A 22,132-nucleotide genomic window follows, 5' to 3' on the forward strand; every position below is an offset into this window, starting at 1 on the left:
TTTCACCACCCTCTTAGTGAAAAAGTTTTTCCTAATATCCAATCTAAACCTCCCCCACTGCAACTTGAGACCATTACTCCTCGTTCTGTCATCTGCTACCATTGAGAACAGTCTAGAGCCATCCTCTTTGGAACCCCCTTTCAGGTAGTTGAAAGCAGCTATCAAATCCCCCCTCATTCTTCTCTTCTGCAGGCTAAACAATCCGAGCTCCCTCAGCCTCTCCTCATAAGTCATGTGTTCCAGACCCCTAATCATTTTTGTTGCCCTTCGCTGGACTCTCTCCAATTTATCCACATCCTTCTTGAAGTGTGGGGCCCAAAACTGGACACAGTACTCCAGATGAGGCCTCACCAATGTCGAACAGAGGGGAACGATCACGTCCCTCGATCTGCTCGCTATGCCCCTACTTATACATCCCAAAATGCCATTGGCCTTCTTGGCAACAAGGGCACACTGCTGACTCATATCCAGCTTCTCGTCCACTGTCACCCCTAGGTCCTTTTCCGCAGAACTGCTGCCTAGCCATTCGGTCCCTGGTCTGTAGCTGTGCATTGGGTTCTTCCGTCCTAAGTGCAGGACCCTGCACTTATCCTTATTGAACCTCATCAGATTTCTTTTGGCCCAATCCTCCAATTTGTCTAGGTCCTTCTGTATCCTATCCCTCCCCTCCAGCGTATCTACCACTCCTCCCAGTTTAGTATCATCCTCAAATTTGCTGAGAGTGCAATCCACACCATCCTCCAGATCATTTATGAAGATATTGAACAAAACCGGCCCCAGGACCGACCCTTGGGGCACTCCACTTGATACCGGCTGCCAACTAGAATGCAGCAGCTCACATCCTTTCAGGTAGACGTGGCTGTCTCAACATATCACACTCATCTTATTAAAAATCTCTGCATTGGCTCTGGGGGAGATTTTGTATTTATATAAAGTTTTTACTTATTTTGAAAGTTTTGAATGGATTTTGTCCAATATATTAGGGGCGTTTCAGATTAAACAGTAGTCAGGCTGTAGTACTGTCAGCCCTGGCATCAGGTCAATGCGAAAAACTCTTCCAATTAATTTTGGAGCTTAATTTGGGAGAGCAATACAGCGGTGCATAGACAATCCAGGAAGTTTTTGGAAAGCGTAGGGGACAATTTCCTGGCGCAAGTGCTAAAGGAGCCAACTAGGGGGGGCGCTTTTCTTGACCTGCTGCTCACAAACCGGGTAGAATTAGTGGGGGAAGCAAAAGTGGATGGGAATCTGGGAGGCAGTGACCATGAGTTGGTTGAGTTCAGGATCCTGATGCAGGGAAGAAAGGTAAGCAGCAGGATACGGACCCTGGACTTCAGGAAAGCAGACTTCGACTCCCTCAGGGAACGGATGGCCAGGATCCCCTGGGGGACTAATATGAAGGGGAAAGGAGTCCAGGAGAGCTGGCTGTATTTCAAGGAATCCCTGTTGAGGTTACAGGGACAAACCATCCCAATGAGTCGAAAGAATAGTAAATATAGCAGGCGACCAGCTTGGCTTAATGGTGAAATCCTAGCGGATCTTAAACATAAAAAAGAAGCTTACAACAAGTGGAAGGTTGGACATATGACCAGGGAAGAGTATAAAAATATTGCTCGGGCATGTAGGAATGATATCAGGAGGGCCAAATCGCACCTGGAGCTGCAGCTAGCAAGAGATGTCAAGAGTAACAAGAAGGGTTTCTTCAGGTATGTTGGCAACAAGAAGAAAGCCAAGGAAAGTGTGGGCCCCTTACTGAATGAGGGAGGCAACCTAGTGACAGAGGATGTGGAAAAAGCTAATGTACTCAATGCTTTTTTTGCCTCTGTCTTCACTAACAAGGTCAGCTCCCAGACTGCTGCGCTGGGCATCACAAAATGGGGAAGAGATGGCCAGCCCTCTGTGGAGATAGAGGTGGTTAGGGACTATTTAGAAAAGCTGGACGTGCACAAGTCCATGGGGCCGGACAAGTTGCATCCGAGAGTGCTGAAGGAATTGGCGGCTGTGATTGCAGAGCCATTGGCCATTGTCTTTGAAAACTCGTGGCGAACCGGGGAAGTCCCGGATGACTGGAAAAAGGCTAATGTAGTGCCAATCTTTAAAAAAGGGAAGAAGGAGGATTCTGGGAACTACAGGCCAGTCAGCCTCACCTCAGTCCCTGGAAAAATCATGGAGCAGGTCCTCAAAGAATCAATCCTGATGCACTTGCATGAGAGGAAAGTGATCAGGAACAGCCAGCATGGATTCACCAAGGGAAGGTCATGCCTGACTAATCTAATCGCCTTTTATGATGAGATTACTGGTTCTGTGGATGAAGGGAAAGCAGTGGATGTATTGTTTCTTGACTTTAGCAAAGCTTTTGACACGGTCTCCCACAGTATTCTTGTCAGCAAGTTAAGGAAGTATGGGCTGGATGAATGCACTATAAGATGGGTAGAAAGCTGGCTAGATTGTCGGACTCAACGGGTAGTGATCAATGGCTCCATGTTTAGTTGGCAGCCAGTATCAAGTGGAGTGCCCCAAGGGTCGGTCCTGGGGCCGGTTTTGTTCAATATCTTCATAAATGATCTGGAGGATGGTGTGGATTGCACTCTCAGCAAATTTGCGGATGATACTAAACTGGGAGGAGTGGTAGATATGCTGGAGGGGAGGGATAGGATACAGAAGGACCTAGACAAATTGGAGGATTGGGCCAAAAGAAATCTGATGAGGTTCAATAAGGATAAGTGCAGGGTCCTGCACTTAGGATGGAAGAATCCAATGCACAACTACAGACCAGGGACCGAATGGCTAGGCAGCAGTTCTGCGGAAAAGGACCTAGGGGTGACAGTGGACGAGAAGCTGGATATGAGTCAGCAGTGTGCCCTTGTTGCCAAGAAGGCCAATGGCATTTTGGGATGTATAAGTAGGGGCATAGCGAGCAGATCGAGGGACGTGATCGTTCCCCTCTGTTCGACATTGGTGAGGCCTCATCTGGAGTACTGTGTCCAGTTTTGGGCCCCACACTTCAAGAAGGATGTGGATAAATTGGAGAGAGTCCAGTGAAGGGCAACAAAAATGATTAGGGGTCTGGAACACATGACTTATGAGGAGAGGCTGAGGGAGCTCGGATTGTTTAGCCTGCAGAAGAGAAGAATGAGGGGGGATTTGATAGCTGCTTTCAACTACCTGAAAGGGGGTTCCAAAGAGGATGGCTCTAGACTGTTCTCAATGGTAGCAGATGACAGAACGAGGAGTAATGGTCTCAAGTTGCAGTGGGGGAGGTTTAGATTGGATATTAGGAAAAACTTTTTCACTAAGAGGGTGGTGAAACACTGGAATGCGTTACCTAGGGAGGTGGTAGAATCTCCTTCCTTAGAGGTTTTTAAGGTCAGGCTTGACAAAGCCCTGGCTGGGATGATTTAACTGGGAATTGGTCCTGCTTCGACCGGGGGGTTGGACTAGATGACCTTCTGGGGTCCCTTCCAACCCTGATATTCTATGATTCTTGCAGAGAATACAACTCCTTTCAAGCCAAACCCAGAGTGTAGCAAATATGGTATCTTCAGTACAGCGTTGAAGACATTTGAGTATCTAAGTAGGCAGAATGGAACATTTGGTGATTGAGGTAGGGGGCTAAGTCTTTGCATTTAGCCCGGAGGACACAGCTAGAGATGAGATTGATAATGTGCTGTTAAAAATTCTGAATGTTGCTGACACTAGAGAAATGAAGGAGCTTGGCTAACTTTGAGTTCTGTACGGTCCTTTTCAGCTGAGAGGGATGGTCAACATAATAGGGGACCTCAGAGAAGAGGAAGGAAGCAACTGAGGAAAAGAAAGAATGATGGAGCAAGTGATTTATATATTCATAGAATCCAGGGCCACGAGGGACCACTGTGATCATCTAATCTGACCTCATGTATCACACAGGACAGAGAACTTCCCAAGCAGATCTTTTAGAAAAACGTCCAATTTTGATTGAAAAATTGTTAACAATGGAGAATCCACCACGACCCTGTGTAAATTGTTCCAAAAGTTAATTACTCTCCCAGTTAAATGTATGCCTTATTTCCAGTCTGAATTTGTCTAGCTTTAACTTCCAGCCATGTGCACTGAATCAGAGGTGAAAAAAGGCTGCCCAAAATCAGGTGGTAGCTGAGAAATTCTCACTGGGGTATGGGACCCATAGAGAAGACAACCCAGAGAAAGAAACTGCTTAATTTTAGGATGGGAATGGTTTGTGTTTTGTTCCCATTACCAATCTAATGGTGGTAATTGGATTAGCAGGCAAAAGAAACTTGGAAGTAAAACTAAGGTTGCAAAATTGTTAAATCTCTTCTTCCACCTGGCTTGTCCCCTTCCTCTAAACAAAGGAAACTAACCCCCGCCTTCCTCCCCCCGTTTAGAAGGCTTCAGTCCTGAATTTGTTTGACCGTCTGTGCAATGTGCTAGCTCAGCTACCCGTTACTTAGACCGTACTAATAAAATTGGACTAGACAGTGTTTTTCACTTCTTTTGGCACAGACTCTGGAGAGCATTTAGCCAAAAACATTCTGGCACGCTAGTGACATTTCCCAATATTCACTGAGTTCAAATGCTTCACATAACTTGAGAGCCAGCTCAATTTCAGAAACTAATTCTCACTGTACTCAGTATTTTCAGGAGACCTGTGCAGAAGCCAAAATTATGTGAAACACAAAAGCCACTTCCTTGTATGGGTTTAGAAGATGAACTGATGGAATAGCAGATGCAGAAGGACAATTATTTGTCAGTATAATTCTTCTCTGCGGAGCCTTCTCTTTAGGAAAATACAGTAAAAATTACTTTGAAATTAATGGGAATCTACATTGCAAATACTGCTGTACCATTAAATAAAAACACTGGGAATATTTGACTTACGTTTGTAATGCTCTAAATTTACTGAAGTATCTAGTTGCTGATTTTCATTTGGTTTAGGTAGAATTGGTCTGATGTCTTTATTTTTCTTGTAGAAACATTCTGTTTGGGGCAAAAGAAGCTAGTTGTTGTATTTGAAGTTGGACTATTGATGTATCTTGTACTATGTTGATTGAAGTTGGAAGTTCGGAGATTTTACTGCCATAGCAAATAACTGTACACAAGTGTGGTGTTTGGTTTTCATAAAGTCAGAACAGGGTGTTTTGTTTGCAATGTTAGTTTCTGCACTTTGTGATTCACGTTCTGAAGTCACTTTTTTTTTAATATTTGATCATATCTGTTGAACTATTACAGCCAGATTCTCAACCACTGTTCTGGCCTCTTTGGCCCATTCTGCAGTATGTAGGAGCTGGAAAGCTGCCTTAATAAGGAATATGTTGGGGATTGAAAGAGGGTGAGGAGATATTGTTGGAACAACCATTGTCTACTCTGGCAATCCCTGGCTGTGTAGCAGTCCCTAGGGGGCCATTACCAGATGGTGTAAGTAGGAGCAACCCTGAGACTGCTTTAATTTAACATGTGGCTGAACTGGCCCTGGCAGTCCCTAAGATCGGAAGAGTATGAAAATGACTTTGTTACCTTTAACTTTAAGGTTTGTTACCACCACCTTGTGCTGAGTGCAACCTCGCTGTACTTAAGAATCTGGTCCGTAGTGTGTGACCATGTTAGGTTGGTGTGTTTGTTTTTTGTTTTTTTTAAAGCTTCATGAGCTATGAAGTGGTCTGGTGTTGGCCCTGTAGCCTTTCACTTCTGACACTTGGATTCAAATGCTGACTCTTAGTCTGGTCCCATTCTAATCCTGGTAGATATCATTTCACTAAACAAGATCACTATGCAATTTGACATGATAGAGCATTCTTCGCTTACGACACACCCAGAACTTGAATTGCAGTTTTAGGGGCATACTGGAGGAGTTTGAGCGAGACGGCGCATTCGAGTAAGGTGTCGTGTAAGCAAATTGATCAATATGGTTGGAGGTGGTTCATTGTCAGGGTAGGCCATGGCTTTGTACTGGCGCTGAACATTCTCTCTCTCAAGGGCTTGGCTGGCTCGTTCTTTCTTGCATAGGCAGGGGTCTAACTGGTCACGATATACGGGGTCAGGAAGGAATTCTCCCCCAGGTCAGATTGGCTGTGGTCTTGTGGGTTTTTCCACCTTCCCTGCAGCGTGTGGGTCACTTGCCAGGCTTATCTGGGTATAACCATTTCCCTGGCATGTGGGGCCCTCAAGCACTGATGCCCCTCGGTCCCTCCTATTCTCTGTCTCTGGCACATAATGGTCTAGTCTCCTGTGGGCTGTAATACTTTGGTCTCATTTATGTTGTTGGGTTAGTTTGGGGCACTGGATGGGGTTGGTGGCCTGTGATATACAGGAGGTCAGACAAGGTGATCTAGTGCTCCCTTCTGGCCTTAATCTCTATGACCGTAACCTTCAGTTTCATGAGTACCATATTCATGAGCTTTTGAACAAACAAACCTCTTTTCAGGATATATAGAAAGCAAAACAGAAGCAACATAGTGTTTTTAATTGCTATTTGTGATGCAGAAGGCATGCGGTAATGCACAATTTAAAGGTTTCAGAGGAACAGCCGTGTTAGTCTGTATTCGCAAAAAGAAAAGGAGTACTTGTGGCACCTTAGAGACTAACCAATTTATTTGAGCATGAGCTTTCGTGAGCTACAGCTCACTTCATCAGATGTTATACCATGGAAACTGCAGCAGACTTTATATACACACAGAGATGTATATAAAGTCTGCTGCAGTTTCCACGGTATAACATCTGATGAAGTGAGCTGTAGCTCACGAAAGCTCATGCTCAAATAAATTGGTTAGTCTCTAAGGTGCCACAAGTACTCCTTTTCTTTTTGCACAATTTAAATTAATGCAATAAAAATACCAAGTGCTGTGAAATGTATTTCTTGAAATCTAGTGTCATTTTATTACTTTGATTATTACATATTATGCATCTATGAGTGTTCTCATAATTAACTATTCTTATGTCAGATCGCTATGTGTCTCAGTTATATGTTTTCCATTCTCAGCTTAACCTTTCACTGGCTGTGTGAAGGGGCACTCACCTCTTGAGTGCCTCATTTTGGCTGGAAGTGATATTGCAGTCTGAATGACACCCTTCCAGGGCGTTAAAGAGTCAGTCAACAGTCTATTTGCTCTCACTAGGGTCTTCAGCCCTGGCTCTGGGCCACTTAAATTCAGCCCTTTGTTCAGGCCCCCAAATAGGCTCCATCCCTTCTTGGGGTTTATGCCACTTCGTGTGGCCAGGAGGGGAGCCCGGGCCCACCACTAATATCGGCTCCAGCCCAAGAACCTTATAAACGGCAGCCATGTAATGCTTGATTCAATTCATTGCTGCTTCTTCCTTGAGCCTCTTCCTACCTGGACCCTGTAGGTTCATCGTTATCTCAGTACTAAGGTTCTTAGGTTCTCTCCCTGCAAACCCAGCTATGCAAAACTCAACCAGAAAACAAACTCTGGCTGTCCCTCAGGTCCCTTTGCCCAAAGAGGAGTGTCCTTCCTCGCCCCTCTCGTCCCAGGTGGGAACTGACCTCCTAAGGCCAGGCAGCTCCTTTTATCTGGGCCAGCAGGCCCGATTGGCTATTACTAGCCTCTCTAGTCCTTGGAGGACTGGGTCTATGGTTTCCAAAATGGGTGCTCTGGAGTCTCTTCTTTAGGTAAGATTAGAGAACCCTCCTTTGCTGCTCTTTTCTGCTCAGCTCGCTGCTTCTTGGGGGAGCGGGAGGGATTGTAGGAGCGTGGGGCCCAGCAGGGTGTCTCGGAGGCCAAACACACCCCATCACAGACTGGTACAGAATTAATGAAATCAAGAAGGCAGCAGCATGGGAAGCGATTGAGGACAAGATGAAACTGGGAGGAAAGTTGGGGATGAGACAGTTCAGAAGCCAGAATGGAAAGCAACAGTGACCCGAAAGCATGAGACTTGGGAAGAAGGCAGACTGGGGTGGGAAGCATCTGCTGTTCCATGGTTGTGCGAGGTTCAGGGGCCTGAATGCATATGGAGGAGGGAGGGAAGTAATGGGATCCAGTGGTTTGAGGTGAGACTAATTGACCCTAGCCCCAGCAATATTTGTAACATGGAGTCCAGAGCTGATGTCTCTGGCCTGCCAGTGCCCAGCAGCTGCAAATCCCCAAGAGGAGAGAGCTCCGCTGGGGCGGCTGTGTTACACTCCCAGAGCCTCCCACCCACTGATGCTTCCCTGGGCAAAGTCCCTGAAGCCACTCAAACTGACTACCTCATACAGTTCCTTCCAATAATCCCACTGAGGGGTGGTGGCAGGCTGCTCCCTAGCTAACTAACAGCCAGGGGGAAGGGTTGACAGGGATCACCACATCTCAGAGGGATCATGTGTCTCACCGCTCTGAAGGAACTTTAAGATGGAGGCCATCAGGCCAAAGACAACCTCCTCCTCCATCAACAACAACCACATCTTGACTTTATCCCTTGGGAAGAGTCTCATTCTGCTCCACCCATCCTCTAGCCAGGACCAGAGTGTAGCTGCCTTACATAGGAGTGAGAGGCACAAGGTGATCCCACAAATCTCCTAAACATTAGAGGGCCTACGAAGGGAACCTTGGGTACAGCACTGAGGTTCTGGAAAGCTAGACCTGTCCAAGGGGGTGATATATGCAGCATCGTTATGGCTGTGTCGGCACCAGGATATTAGAGAGACAAGATGGGTGAGGTAATATCTGTTATTGGACCAACTTCTGACGGTGGGAGAGACAAGCTTTCGCTCTACACAGAGCAAAAGTTAAAGCTGCTGTATTGATCAGTTCTAAACAGATTTTATGTCAGCTTAGATGACGAGCAATGTGGTTACCAATCAGAAGCCAGATATCTGCACATATCTCTGGGAGGGGAGGTCAAAGCACTAAATTCCATTTTAAAATAAAAATCTGCACCTTGTGAAACCTGTATCAGTCATCAGCACAGATCAGACCCCTGATTGGATTCACACACTGGATTTGGAATGATTTTTTTCCTAATATTGAATGGGATGAGGAGATCTCTGTAAATTTCTCTCGGGGTTTAGTGAGGTTTGGATATTGTACCTTGGGCAGCTTTGCTGTGGAGTTTGCATACAGAGAGGAATTGTTATAAAACTTCCCTTGCTTTTTCTGGGAGCTCTAATTGTTCAAATACAAACACTTGAAAAATGGCAGAGTTCAAGTCATTAGTCGTTTCCTGAGCTGGAATTTAGCCAGGGGACCCTTACGCTGATAAAACACGAGAGATATCTTTTAACGGCTGCAAATGGTGCAAACTGCTCACTTGCATTTCACTGCCTTGAGTTTGATGCTGACACACTGGTTCTGCAAATGCCACTTCTTCCAGCACCTTTGAAGCCCCGTCTACACTGGCGTCTTGTGGCAAAATAGATAACACCCATGAGGCAAATAATGTTATGCAGCTAGTTTGTGTGTAGCTGCTTCTGACCTGAAGACATGCTTTGTATCATTTGTTACCCCTCTGCCAGCAAGTCTAATATGGGTTCCTAACTCGTGTTACAGTTTACAGTGTTAGCATAGATCAGAAGTGCTGGCAAACTAGCTGGCAGGGTGCATTTTAGTCTCCCAGTGCTCCTGCCTGAATCTGAAGTGATGTCTTTGGCAACCCAGTCAAACCCCTTTCCTCTCAATTGCATGCAGGCGCAAGAGCTGCTGTGGCTTTTCTCAGCTCTGTCCATCCCATCTCTCTCTTCGCACATACACCCCTAATCCCATGATGCACCACTGAGATTATGCAAATACTATTTTATTAAAACAATAACTATCTATTTGTCCCAGGGGGAATCTCTGAAAAATAAACAGTAACCCAGAGTCAGTCCAGGAGCTGCAAGGGTGTAGGTGTATCCGTGGTTTCTCGGGGTGCATGAGTGGCTCCTTACACAGGATGGTACCATTCATAGCAGGGCAGTGGAACAAATGAAAATGTGATCAAGAGCGAATATACCCTGTAAACCATAGACATTATGCCTCTGCTTGAAAGAGGTGCGTGCTCTGTGTATGTGGATCCAGGATGGACCAACACCAGATCTAGGATGGCTGATGAGAACTAATACTGGCTAGTTAGGCTAATTTTAAAACTTTAATTGCAACTGGAACCGTTCTCTAGTGTAGATGGGCCTTAGTGATTCTTGGAGAGGCCCTAACTTGCTTAGCTTGTGAGTTCTGGATGGGATCGCAGCGCAAGGTGATATGGTGACAGATTATAATAGTCTATTCTGTAGCACAGTTGGCAGGGAGAAGAGCAGATTGTTGAGCCAAATGGAGCAGGTTCAACCACCAGTTTTGATCTGGGGAAAGTACTTTATATTGTGACATCCTCTCTTCTGTATGTTGTATGTTTAACTGTATAGATACAATTACATAACGTTAGCAAGCTGCAGTGAGTCACCGTGCTGCTTGCATGATTTACAACAACTCCCCAAACCGGCTTTTTGCTCGGCATGCTGCATAACCTATAATTGCAAACATATGAGCAGACAAAAGTACATTTTTCCGATAACATGTTGTTTAGCACAAAGTGGTCTCTGATGACTAAACCAGAAGTAAATTGTTTTGCAAGCTACTTTGCTTAAAATCAGGTTCCTATTTTTGGTTGCTGTCTTCCTCCAAATGAAATGTTGAGAGCAAGTATTATTGTCATGCGGTATTGATAATTTTCTTCGCTTCATTCCAGTACGAGGTTAAGGAATAGTTCATCTTGGCCTCCCCATCTTTTCCTTTTCATAGTCTGTCCAAGATACTGCCACCTAGAGCCTCTTGCTCTTCCATTATTCTAGCAGCTTTTCTGCTTTTCTCCCTTAAACTTCTGCACTAATTCCCTTATTCTTTTGAAATTCCACCTCTTCCTCCCTTTAAAGTTCTACATATGACCTCTCTTTATCCTCTGTGTACTCCAGCCAAGTGTCTTTCCCTACTGCTCCATTCTTCACAGTTCCTTTCTCTTTGTCCACTACACTCAGGACAACCTCTCTCAACATCCAGCAAGCACCTCCTACCTCCTCCTTTGGATCCCTTCTAAAACCCTCTTTGCTAAGCAAGGCCTCTGTAAGGGCAACTCAGGCTGCTACCTATGATTGTGAGGTGTTTAGGGCTGGGACCTTGTTTGATCATCTCGTTGAAATAAAAGTGCCATGTATATTCAAGTCTCTGTTCATGAATAGACAGTACTTAGTGACGACCTCTGAAGTGAGGACATTTCTGTTAACAAGGGATTTGGCATCATTTGATGTGATGCAAACAGCTGGAGAACTGATATCATCTATAGAGACACTGTGGGTGAGGTAATATCTTTTATTGGACCAACTTCTATCTGTGACAGAGAAATTTTCGAGCTTCATAATCTGAAGAAAAGTTCTGTGACGTGCAAAAGCTCGTCTCTTTCACCAATAGAAGTCGGTCCAGTAAAAGATATTACCTCAGCACTTTGTCTCTCTCATATCCTGGAACCAACAAGGGTATAACAACACTGCAAACATTGTTATCTAGCAAAAGTTAATGCCTTCCTGGTGCTGATTTCTTCCTTCAGACTTACTCTTTTGGATTTGATATTGACCTTCTTTAAAAATGACATTAATTTTGAAATACTCCGGTCTGTTACACTTAAGTGTTTTAACAGTTTCCTGTAGAAAATTTGTCAGAGAAACTGGAGTGAATTAATCCACCTGACTCAAACCCAAAATTATTCTGTTCACAGTAATAGTTTTAGGCAGGTGCATGAATTCATGCCAAAATTCAGTGTAATCATGGGGTAACTCCCCTATACAGTACAAAATGTGTGCAGAACTTGATCATCTGGTTTATAGAAACTACTTTATTATATTTATTTAGCTTGCAATGTATAAACAAAAAAGAATGGTTATCCCAGGTGCTTGGCTTCAGGCACCTCGAAGAGTCTTCTCTAATGTGACGTTTTGAGTTCTACCTTCCCAGAAACCCATTGTGCTGCCAATGTTTTTTCCATGCCTGCTTTCCCACCCCAGTGAGGCCCTTCTCCATATACTCAACATTCAAAAGTCCTTGTGGTTTTACTTGAAGCAGACAAAGGCTCTTAGACAACCTTCTCCACTTCTTATTTCACCTCACACCACTTCCTTGAGCAATGCTGTTAACAATAAGACTATGTATAAATAGCTGTCTGGCTGCATTTCAGATTGCTGTGACCTGACTGGCCATATCAATGCTCATTTGATCAATAGCCATGTGGGCCTCACTCAATACATTTGCTAAGTATTATTGGTTAGGTTCAGCATGTAGGATAGATGAGAGGGGAGTCCAAACACTCTAGTCTCCTAAAGCTCTTCTTTTGGGATATCTTTTATTTGAACTGGCCAGTTGTATTTGAAGGTTTCCCATTTGCTTGCATTCTTCAGAGGATACCTGAGCCTTGTCTCAGTTGTTAGAAAATACCCCCTGGTAGTGTCTTAAAAACCCCTCAAAGAACCTTCCTCTTCAGGGTTGGTATGTTTGCTTTTGCTCTTTGCTGTAGCCTTAACTTTGCATGTAGTGGCACCATGGAAGAGCAAAGAAAAAATACCCTGATGTCTTTTAAAGCCATTTTTTTTTTTAAATCTATACTCTGGGTACAGATACCTTCATCATCATCATTGTTGTTACATGATGTCACTACAGGGCAGAGTTAAGGTTGTTTGGGTCACTTAACTGTGCAGTTCTTTTAAGTGTAACTTTAACTCTTCATTTCCTGGGTTTGTAATGCTAGGCTGTGAGATAACTGCAACATAACTGTAATGCTTTTTACCCTTGTTGTGGATATGTGCTCTCAACCTGACTCCATCTTAATGTCGTTTTGTCTTGGAATTTAAATGAGCATCTGTTGCCAAAGAAGCATCTGGCTGCAGAACATGCATTTAAAATTTACCTTCCAAAATTAGGCCCCCAATCACACTCTTCCTTAAGCACTATCACCAGCCCCTTTGTGCCCTCTTTTCCTGGTTTCCGTTGCAAGAAAGTGGCCATAGTAATGTTGGTGCCCCATCATTTAGGGTCTGATCCAACCCCTGTTGAAGTAAGTGGAAAGATACTCATTGACTTAATTGGAGCTGGATCAGGTCCAATTATATTTAAATTAATTGGAGCTGGTCCAGGTCCCTTTATATTTAAATGGTGGAAATACCAAAGGCAGAGAACAGCCGCATTAAGTGTTTTTTAATTACCCTGTGTTCAAGACAGACATTGCTGAGGATGCATAGTTCTACTTATATAACTGCTATGATCCATCATCTTAAAATGCATCTGTAGCAAGGAGCTCAGCGTTTGGGACTCTGACTTTGGCCCCTCTCTTGGTCATCAGTGACCGAGAGTGCTCTGCTGGCAATACTCTGTCCCCCAGAATTAATTGGAAATGGAATATTTAAAAAAATAGTTTTTGTGGTGTCTGCTTTTGGGAGGGACCATTTCCTTCTACCTTCAGGGCTCTTGAATCACTGGTACTATACACCCTCCCTTCCCCATCGCGCAAATGAAGAGTTAGAACAACCCCCTGCAGAACCAGTTAGTTTCCTTCCTAAAGTAGCCAGAGGAGCTGCCGAAAAGCATTGTATGGTGTTCCCATCCCTCTGAGTACGGTCTTTCCAGAGCACTCCCATTGCTTGCTGGCTAGTGAGTGAACTGATCTAATGTCTTAACTGATCATATTGCAGGCTACCTCTCGACGCCAGGCCAGCTCTTCTCCACTGGTCTTCAAGAAACATTTTGGTGTCATGCAAAGCATGTAAAAAAGATAGGAAAGTGAAAAGAAGGATATATATGAATCACTGATATTGAATAGGATGATGTGTTGGAAACTCTCATAAAAGGGTCAGCAGTTATCAAAATACAGGTTTCAGAGAAACAGCCGTGTTAGTCTGTATTCGCAAAAAGAAAAGGAGGACTTGTGGCACCTTAGAGACTAACCAATTTATTTGAGCATAAGCTTTTGTGAGCTACAGCTCACTTCATAGGATGCATACTGTGGAAAATACAGAAGATGTTTTTATACACACAGACCATGAAAAAATGGGTGTTTATCACTACAAAAGGTTTTCTCTCCCCGCACCCCACTCTCCTGCTGGTAATAGCTTATGTAAAGTGATCACTCTCCTTACAATGTGTGTGATAATCAAGGTGGGCCATTTCCAGCACAAATCCAGGGTTTAACAAGAACGTCTGAGGAACAGTGGGGGGGGGGGGGGGAGGAATAAACAAGGGGAAATAGGTTACTTTTTATAATGAATCAACCATTCCCAGTCTCTATTCAAGCCTAAGTTAATTGTATCCAATTTGCAAATTAATTCCAATTCAGCAGTCTCTCGTTGGAGTCTGTTTTCGAAGTTTTTTTGTTGAAGGATAGTCGCTTTGAGATCAGAAATCGAGTGACCAGAGAGATTGAAGTGTTCTCCGACTGGTTTATGAATGTTATAATTCTTGACATCTGATTTGTGTCCATTTATTCTTTTATGTAGAGACTGTCCAGTTTGACCAATGTACATGGCAGAGGGGCATTGCTGGCACATGATGGCATATATCACATTGGTGGATGTGCAGATGAATGAGCCTCTGATAGTGTGGCTGATGTTATTAGGCTCTGTGATGGTATCCCCTGAATAGATATGTGGGCACAGTTGGCAACGGGCTTTGTTGCAAGGATAGGTTCCTGGGTTAGTGGTTCTGTTGTGTGGTATGTGGTTGCTGGTGAGTATTTGCTTCAGGTTGGGGGGCTGTCTGTAGGCAAGGACTGGCCTGTCTCCCAAGATTTGTGAGAGTGTTGGGTCGTCCGTCAGGATAGGTTGTAGATCCTTGATAATGCGTTGGAGGGGTTTTAGTTGGGGGCTGAAGGTGACAGCTAGTGGCGTTCTGTTATTTTCTTTGTTAGGCCTGTCCTGTGTGTGTATAAAAACATCTTCTGTATTTTCCACAATATGCATCCGATGAAGTGAGCTGTAGCTCACAATATCAAAATACAGTGTGGCTTGGGGTTTCATAATTATGTGCATGTTTTCAGACCTTTTCAAGCTCTTGGTCACTATGTGCCCACTTCCCTCATTTACATATAGGTCTGTATTTTATGTATGTTGTTGGCGTGACCATGCCATTTCTTGTTTTTCAGGAGATGATTTTTCATTGATACAGCAAGAAATCTATATGGTTAAAGAATGTAAACACTGCAACATTGTAGCCTACTTTGGGAGCTATCTCAAGTAAGTCCTGTTTAATTGTGTGCATTTCCACAACTCTTCCTCTACAGGGAGTACCACCCTTATCCTCACGACCCAGTCCCCTTCTCATTTGGTCTCTTGATTCCTAGTTGCCTTTTAAAATAGTGACTAATATTGCACCATCTCTGCTAGCCAGAAGCCTTCTCCCTGGAGACTGTTGCAATGCATCCAGCCTCAAAGCCTGATGTTTTGGGAGTTTTGGTTTCCCACCAAGTTGGTGGGGAGGTTTGAAATTCTAGTAACTTTTAAAATAAAATAGGCTAGTTACTTACCCAAAGAATTCTGCCTCTTGGTATTTTATTTAAAGGTATTGCTATTACAAAAGTATAGCTGGGTAGCTGTGATTTGTAAATATTCTAAATCTGAATTGTTGGTAACGATCAGATTTCATGGCTGTGGTGGGACAGCTGTGAAATATTGAAGAGAAAGAAGAGGTGAGGCCAGCTGGCTGTGTTTTCAGGTATACAAGTTAAATACCATACAAAAAGTTGGGGAATATTTTCCATTTCTCTGGAGTTCTACAGTTTATCAGTGAGCTCTGTGGGAATATATATAATCACTTTTCCATATTCTGGCTCTTATCCTAGCTACACAGTTCTAGGAGATCTGGTCTCCAAATTGCTTGGGGAGTTACATTTTCAAAGTGAAAGGTGCGACTCAAATTTGACTTTAATTGGATTTATGGCTAAATGCTTAAGCCAACATGTCTTTGAAAAACGGAGGTGTAGAATCTTTGAGGAACCCTCCTTTTAAGCTTTGAAACTAGAAGATAGCATAAAATTATCCTGGTTAATAGAATGTATGCCTCAGTTGTATTTTTACATGAACTTTATTTTAGAGAAAAGGTCATGGTTATGGCAATTATATTACAGTTCTGATCAACAGAGTAATTTGTCAGTGAATCTGACACACAGGGAGTTTCACCCTAAGTGAGAATTGATATTTACTAGCCTGCTTTGTATGTATTAAAACACATGCAAAATGTATATCTGGATTTCGTGATACATCAGCACTTTAGAATTCCTCAAGGGATAAGAAAATGGAAAACATAACAATCGAATAACTAGCTGTTAAATAATAAAATCATGATTTTTGACTGCAGCTACTGTATATAGATCTGTCAACTGCTAACAGTTATGTTTAACTTTTTAAAAATAGCCGTGAAAAGCTGTGGATCTGCATGGAATACTGTGGTGGTGGATCACTTCAGGACATTTACCATGGTATTTTGAAACTTATTTTCGTATTTATTTGCATCTTTTCGAAGTGGAAAGCAAAGAAAATATGACAGCGCAATAGAGAGTCATTTTAATGGTAATCCACTGGCATTTTACCGTTCGTTTGCTGCAAGTGAACAATTATTTTGCGTTGGCTAAGGTCTCCGCATAACTGATCAAGAACTTTTCATAAACATGGTGACTCTTCTATTGTGTTCATATCCTGTTGTTTTATACTGAATGTTACAAAATAAATAAGTACATCTACTCTAAATAGATCCTAAATAGGAATAAATGGAGCCCTTTTTGGGAACCAGGTATTTGGAGGAATATTTCCAGTGTGATGAATAGGAGATGAGTACATAAGCCTATTAAAAATAATGGAAATACGTACCTAAATCTCTCCATATTATATTGAACAATTAACCCTTAAACTGCTAGTTAATGTAAAGCTTATTTTCCCATCTTCACGTGATCATAGCTTTCTGATAAATTCTTCTTTAGGGGACTCAAATTTTTCATGCATGGTTTGAATGAAGAGATGAGGAGCTTGTGGGTTTATTTGTTTTCTAAGTTAAAATATGTTTTAGCTATTTTTAGTTTTGGAGAAGTGAACAAAATACACTTTTTCAGCATTAAGGCTTTGAGATATTTTTGCTCTTTAACTCTAAAAAAGACTGAAGAAAACCCTTCAATCTTGCATGTAAACAGTCCTTATTGAGAAGTCAGTCCTGGGAGAGAAAAGTTAGTTACAGGTGACTGGAAAATGATCATATTTAGTGGCATTTGCTAAGAAATTAACATTTCCTGATGAAACCGTGCCCCCTTTTTGTGACATCACAATGTCTGTTACCCTTAATAGGCTTGGAAACTATTTCTGAGACGCATTGCAGAAGTTCATCTCAATGAAATGTGACTTTCAAAGCCCTCAAGTAATCCATCCCATCCATGTTAACATTTTATCTTAACACTTTAAATGTTAACATGGATGAGTAGTTTATTCCCTTTCCTTGAAAAAATGAACAAAATAAAAACCCCAAGCTACTTAAATTCAAAAAGTTATGTTAATAACTGAAGTAATTAAGTAATAAATACTGCATTTATTGAAACATGTAAGTCATGGACTGTAAAAATCAAAGTTCTTAAAGTAACATTGTCCTCAGATTGCAGCTGTACTATTTAATTACAAGTTAGGCCTGTAAAAGTAGGCTAAACATATAGTGAACAATCTGGGCAAGCTAATTTTGCTAGGAGAACTCTGAATGTGAGCTTAAAAGGATAAAAAAAAGGGTGTGTCATTTTGTTCTCCTTTATGATGAATAAAGACTAAAAAGGTATTTTCTAAACAATTCTGCTTGTTTTTTATTTCATGTATGTTAGGTTTGGTCTTCACTGGTTTTGCTGGAAGGCTTGTTGGAGGTCTTGGAAAGCAGATTGTGGGCTTTCTCAGACCTTAACTAAAGGGATGGAGTTCTTGAATTTTAAGCAGAGATATTGTTTCATCTATGTATGTCTCAGTCATTTAGTGTAATATAAATAGCTGTCGATGCAAGCAAGTTTTTAAACAATCTTCAGGTGCCACAGTCATCCAGGGTAAAAAAGATCTGAATTTCTAATTTTAAAAGGCAAACAGAAATGATCTCTGCTTTTTACCTCCATGAAGAGCGCAAGCAGATGTCATCAACTTAAAAATCACATTTGTCTGAAAAATGTTTTAATTCTCTGTTCTCTGGCAAATGTTTACCTCTTGTTGCAAATACTACACAGGATTACTATACCTGAGAGGTATGGGAGATGTTCCTTCTCTTTTTCAGCTTCTTTACTTTGTGCATTTGATGATGGTTTGGGTACACCCAGTTTGACTGACTGTTTCCCCTGTATTAGCAGTTTCCCTCCATTGTTCATACTGGAGAAGTCGGGTAGTAGCCCTCTTTTGATTTAATAATGAAAAATGTGCCTGGAAAACTACAGAAAGACACTATCAGAGTAGCACCTAAAATGGCTTTCAACTTGCTTTTTTGAAATTGAAAGTGTCCCTTGAACTTTTGCAGGTTGGATATTACCCAGTCTGTTGACTGTTTTACAGTGGTATATGTAAAGTGTGCATTACAACCCAAAGACTTGTTTCTCTCTTCCTGTTTTCAGTAACTGGACCACTGTCAGAGTTACAAATTGCATATGTATGCAGAGAAACGTTACAGGTACTGTACTTCTGTAGATACAGAACAAAGCCTCTTTTTGATACATATGAGGAAGATAAGCTATTTCAGAAGGAGGTGCTGTGCCGTCACTTACATTTGTAAACCTGGGAATACAGCTTCAATGGCTAGGGTTAACAAATTCATTTTTCCACATTTCCAGTATTAGTATAAATGAGTAGGATATTACAGTAATGTGGTGTAACAAATACTTTCTTACATAATTTTAATGCAGCATTTCATATGTCAGTTCCCATATGCCCTGGTCCTGCAAAGGGATTTATACAGCTGTAAGAGTCTGCCTGTATAGCAGTATCAGAATCTTAAGCCCCAGTCCTGGTCATGTTTAACTTTAACCCCAGGAGTAGTCCCACTGATTTCAATGCAATTATTTTAATCATGTATAAATCTTTGGAGATTTGAGGCTTTAGATTGACCTGGCTATTCTCATACACTGTACAACTGACATGATGGTTCAATGCAGCCATCGTTTAGGATAAATTTCTGAATCTAATTGTAGAAGACAGTTAATTCCTAGTAAGAGAGGGTGAGTAGTTGAGCAATAAAAGGAAATATTTTGTGATGTATAATCAATCTATGGTAGTGAATTCTAATGTTTTGTAGAGGGAAAAATTCTATGGCTGGACAGCTAAAATTCTGGTCCGTTTTATTATAATTAATTATAGAAATGTAAGCCAACACAACATAGATAGTGAAACGTCATGCTTCATTGCGTAAGCTGATCATGACATTTTTGTGTCAGGAAGGGACTCTACCATCCATGTTCTGTACATCCATATATAATTATGTAAGGGAGCCATAGAAGACACTTTCACCTTCCTATGAAACATTGGTGAAGTGGTCACTGCCAGAGGCTGATTGTAGACTAAATGGGCCAACAAACTTATCTGATAGGGAAAGTCTGTTCCTAACCTTTTAGCTAATATTTTGCTAGCAAGAAGAATTGGTGTTGCAGAACTTGTTTTGACTTTCAGTGAGAGATTCCAGTGTTAAGCACCTCTGAAAACAAGTCCACTTTTATTTATGAGCTAAATGTGGATTTAGGCACCCAGGCTTGCAAACTTTGGCTGAAATCTTTCTAGACGTGAGAAGTAAATAAACTTTATTGGCTTCAGTCATCAATCTTATGCCTCTTGAGGTGCATTTTGAAGCTAAAAATATATCTAACAAAAAGCTACATATATAACTTGTTTAAAAAAGTCTGCACATGTGTTGGTGTTGGAATCAGGAGTGGTGAGGAGCAGAAGCCATGGACTCCTTTTCTCAAAATCTCAATGTTCATTTTTTCACTTTTTAATTAAAACTACAAATTGAGTTTAAACTGTTAAAAATCGAATTTGAAATGTTGTGTTTTGTAGTATGTTAACGTGGCAAACTTGAGTTACAGATTTATTTTTGACTTGTAGGGTCTTGCTTATTTGCACATGAAGGGCAAAATGCATAGAGATATTAAGGTAAGGTCACTTAAAACTGCAGGGACTAATTTAATACTTTGTAATGCATTAAAATGTTCCAAATATTATTTTAGCATATTAATTTTTTGCGTGTTTTGTTTTAGGGTGCAAATATTCTGCTAACAGACCATGGAGACATAAAATTAGGTAAGTTGAGTTGAAATTACTAGTAAAATAGAAAATGAATGAGGGTTTTTTAATTGAACCAATCAAAAGGTGGTAAGTTAAGATATCAATTCAGATGCTTTGTTTCAGTGAGACACCTTTTGCACTTACATTGTAGCTACACAGCAGTTCACTCTGGCGAGAACTATCAACAGAGTATGAGATATGAATACTCCTTTCTCCTGTTTAGGTAAATACAAGACAGGATATGTTTCAGAGTGGTAGCCATGTTAGTCTGTATCAGCAAAAAAAACAAGGAGTACTTGTGGCACCTTAGAGACTAACAAATTTATTTGGGCATAAGCTTTTGTAGGTTAAAACCCACTTCATCAGATGCATGCAGTGGAAAATACAGTAGGAAGATAGATATATATGTACACATGAAAAAATGGGTGTTGCCATACCAACTGTAACAAGACTAATCAATTAAGGTGGGCTATTATCAGCAGGAGAAAAAAACCTTGTGTAGTGATAATTAGGATGGCCCATTTCAAACGGTTGACAAGAAGGTATGAGTAACAGTAGGGGAAAAATTAGCATGGGGAAATAGTTCTACTTTGTGTAATGACCCAATTTGGTCTCGTTACAGTTGATATGGTAACACCCATTTTTTCATCGTGTGTGTGTGTGTGTGTGTATATATATATATATATAGATATAATCTTCGTACTCTATTTTCCACTGCATGCATCCGATGGAGTGGGTTTTAGACCACAAAAGCTTATGTCCAAATAAATTTTGTTAGTTTCTAAGGTGCCACAAGTCCTCTTGGATTTTTTTGCTAAACAGAATATGTAAAGCAAGCACATAGAAATGAATGTGGCCACATGGCTAACTTCACTTTTCCATTGTGGGTGTGCGGAAGCAATATATTAGGAGGACACAATATTTTTTTTTAATTGAAAGCCTAGAAACCTCATAGCTGAATTTCCATTAACAACTTTAACTATGATCACACATGGATACCCATTTTCTACCTACTGGCAAGCCATCCTTTGCCTACAGTATGAACTACAATTCTTCAGGTACTATAGAGTAAATACAGTAAAACAAAACTAGACTGGCATGATTTCTGGCTCTGGGAACATAGGATGATTATCTGCAATACCGTGCGTTCAGTGTAGCTCTGCTATCATCTTTGGAGAGTCCCTACTGCGTCTCTTGTCTTAACAATAAGAACAAAACATCTCCCCTGTTGTTTCCTCATTGACACAGCGCACTCTCATATAACTACAGTGCCAAGCTATCTTCCCTCCAGTATATATTAATTAGAATATATAACATTCTGTCCTGATACGATTCAGTTATGGTGTGATAAGACAGGTGGAGGTAAGCGGGGAAACAGGGTCATTTTTAAGGTAGTTTGGAGAAACCTAACTTTCAATTTCCAGACATTCAAAAAAAAAATGTCCGGCTAGAATTTTCTGCTCTTCTTTACCTGAGAGATTAACATTGTAAACAATTATCTTAATTTTATTACCTAGGAATGTGTGTGTGTTGTTGATTTATAGTAACTTCCTAGAGTGGTGTTGGTTTTTCATTAAACATTCAATCTTTAGGAAATGTTTAATGATGATGTAATTTTGTTTTACAGCTGACTTTGGAGTAGCAGCAAAAATAACAGCCACCATTGCGAAGAGAAAATCTTTTATTGGTACCCCTTACTGGTAATAAATTGCTTTGATTCATAGAATGACTACATGCAAAGTGAAGTCAGTATTTACAAATTATACTTAAGCTTCTAAAATACAGATATGTTTAACTCCAGACATCATATAGTTATATAAACTATTTCTGATTTAGTAATGTGCTTGGGCAAGAGATGACATTGTCATTTTGTTGCTTTGTAATATCACTGTAACAGCAGCCTATGCCAATCTAATACAGTGC

At 41.4% G+C, this 22,132-nt stretch overlaps 1 protein-coding gene across 1 annotated transcript in view; it reads left to right on the forward strand.

The window, feature by feature from the left end:
• MAP4K5 (mitogen-activated protein kinase kinase kinase kinase 5) overlaps positions 1 to 22,132 on the forward strand; it is a 90,207-nt gene that overhangs the window by 29,588 nt on the left and 38,487 nt on the right. Inside the window, exons 4-9 of the mRNA XM_048852133.2 lie at positions 15,079 to 15,169; positions 16,346 to 16,410; positions 18,550 to 18,605; positions 20,030 to 20,077; positions 20,182 to 20,224; positions 21,837 to 21,909. Of these exons, the coding sequence (XP_048708090.1) occupies positions 15,079 to 15,169; positions 16,346 to 16,410; positions 18,550 to 18,605; positions 20,030 to 20,077; positions 20,182 to 20,224; positions 21,837 to 21,909 (376 nt within the window). The remainder of the gene's footprint in view (positions 1 to 15,078; positions 15,170 to 16,345; positions 16,411 to 18,549; positions 18,606 to 20,029; positions 20,078 to 20,181; positions 20,225 to 21,836; positions 21,910 to 22,132) is intronic.

Source organism: Caretta caretta, chromosome 6, assembly GCF_965140235.1.
Source record: "Caretta caretta isolate rCarCar2 chromosome 6, rCarCar1.hap1, whole genome shotgun sequence".
NCBI lineage: Eukaryota > Metazoa > Chordata > Testudines > Cheloniidae > Caretta > Caretta caretta.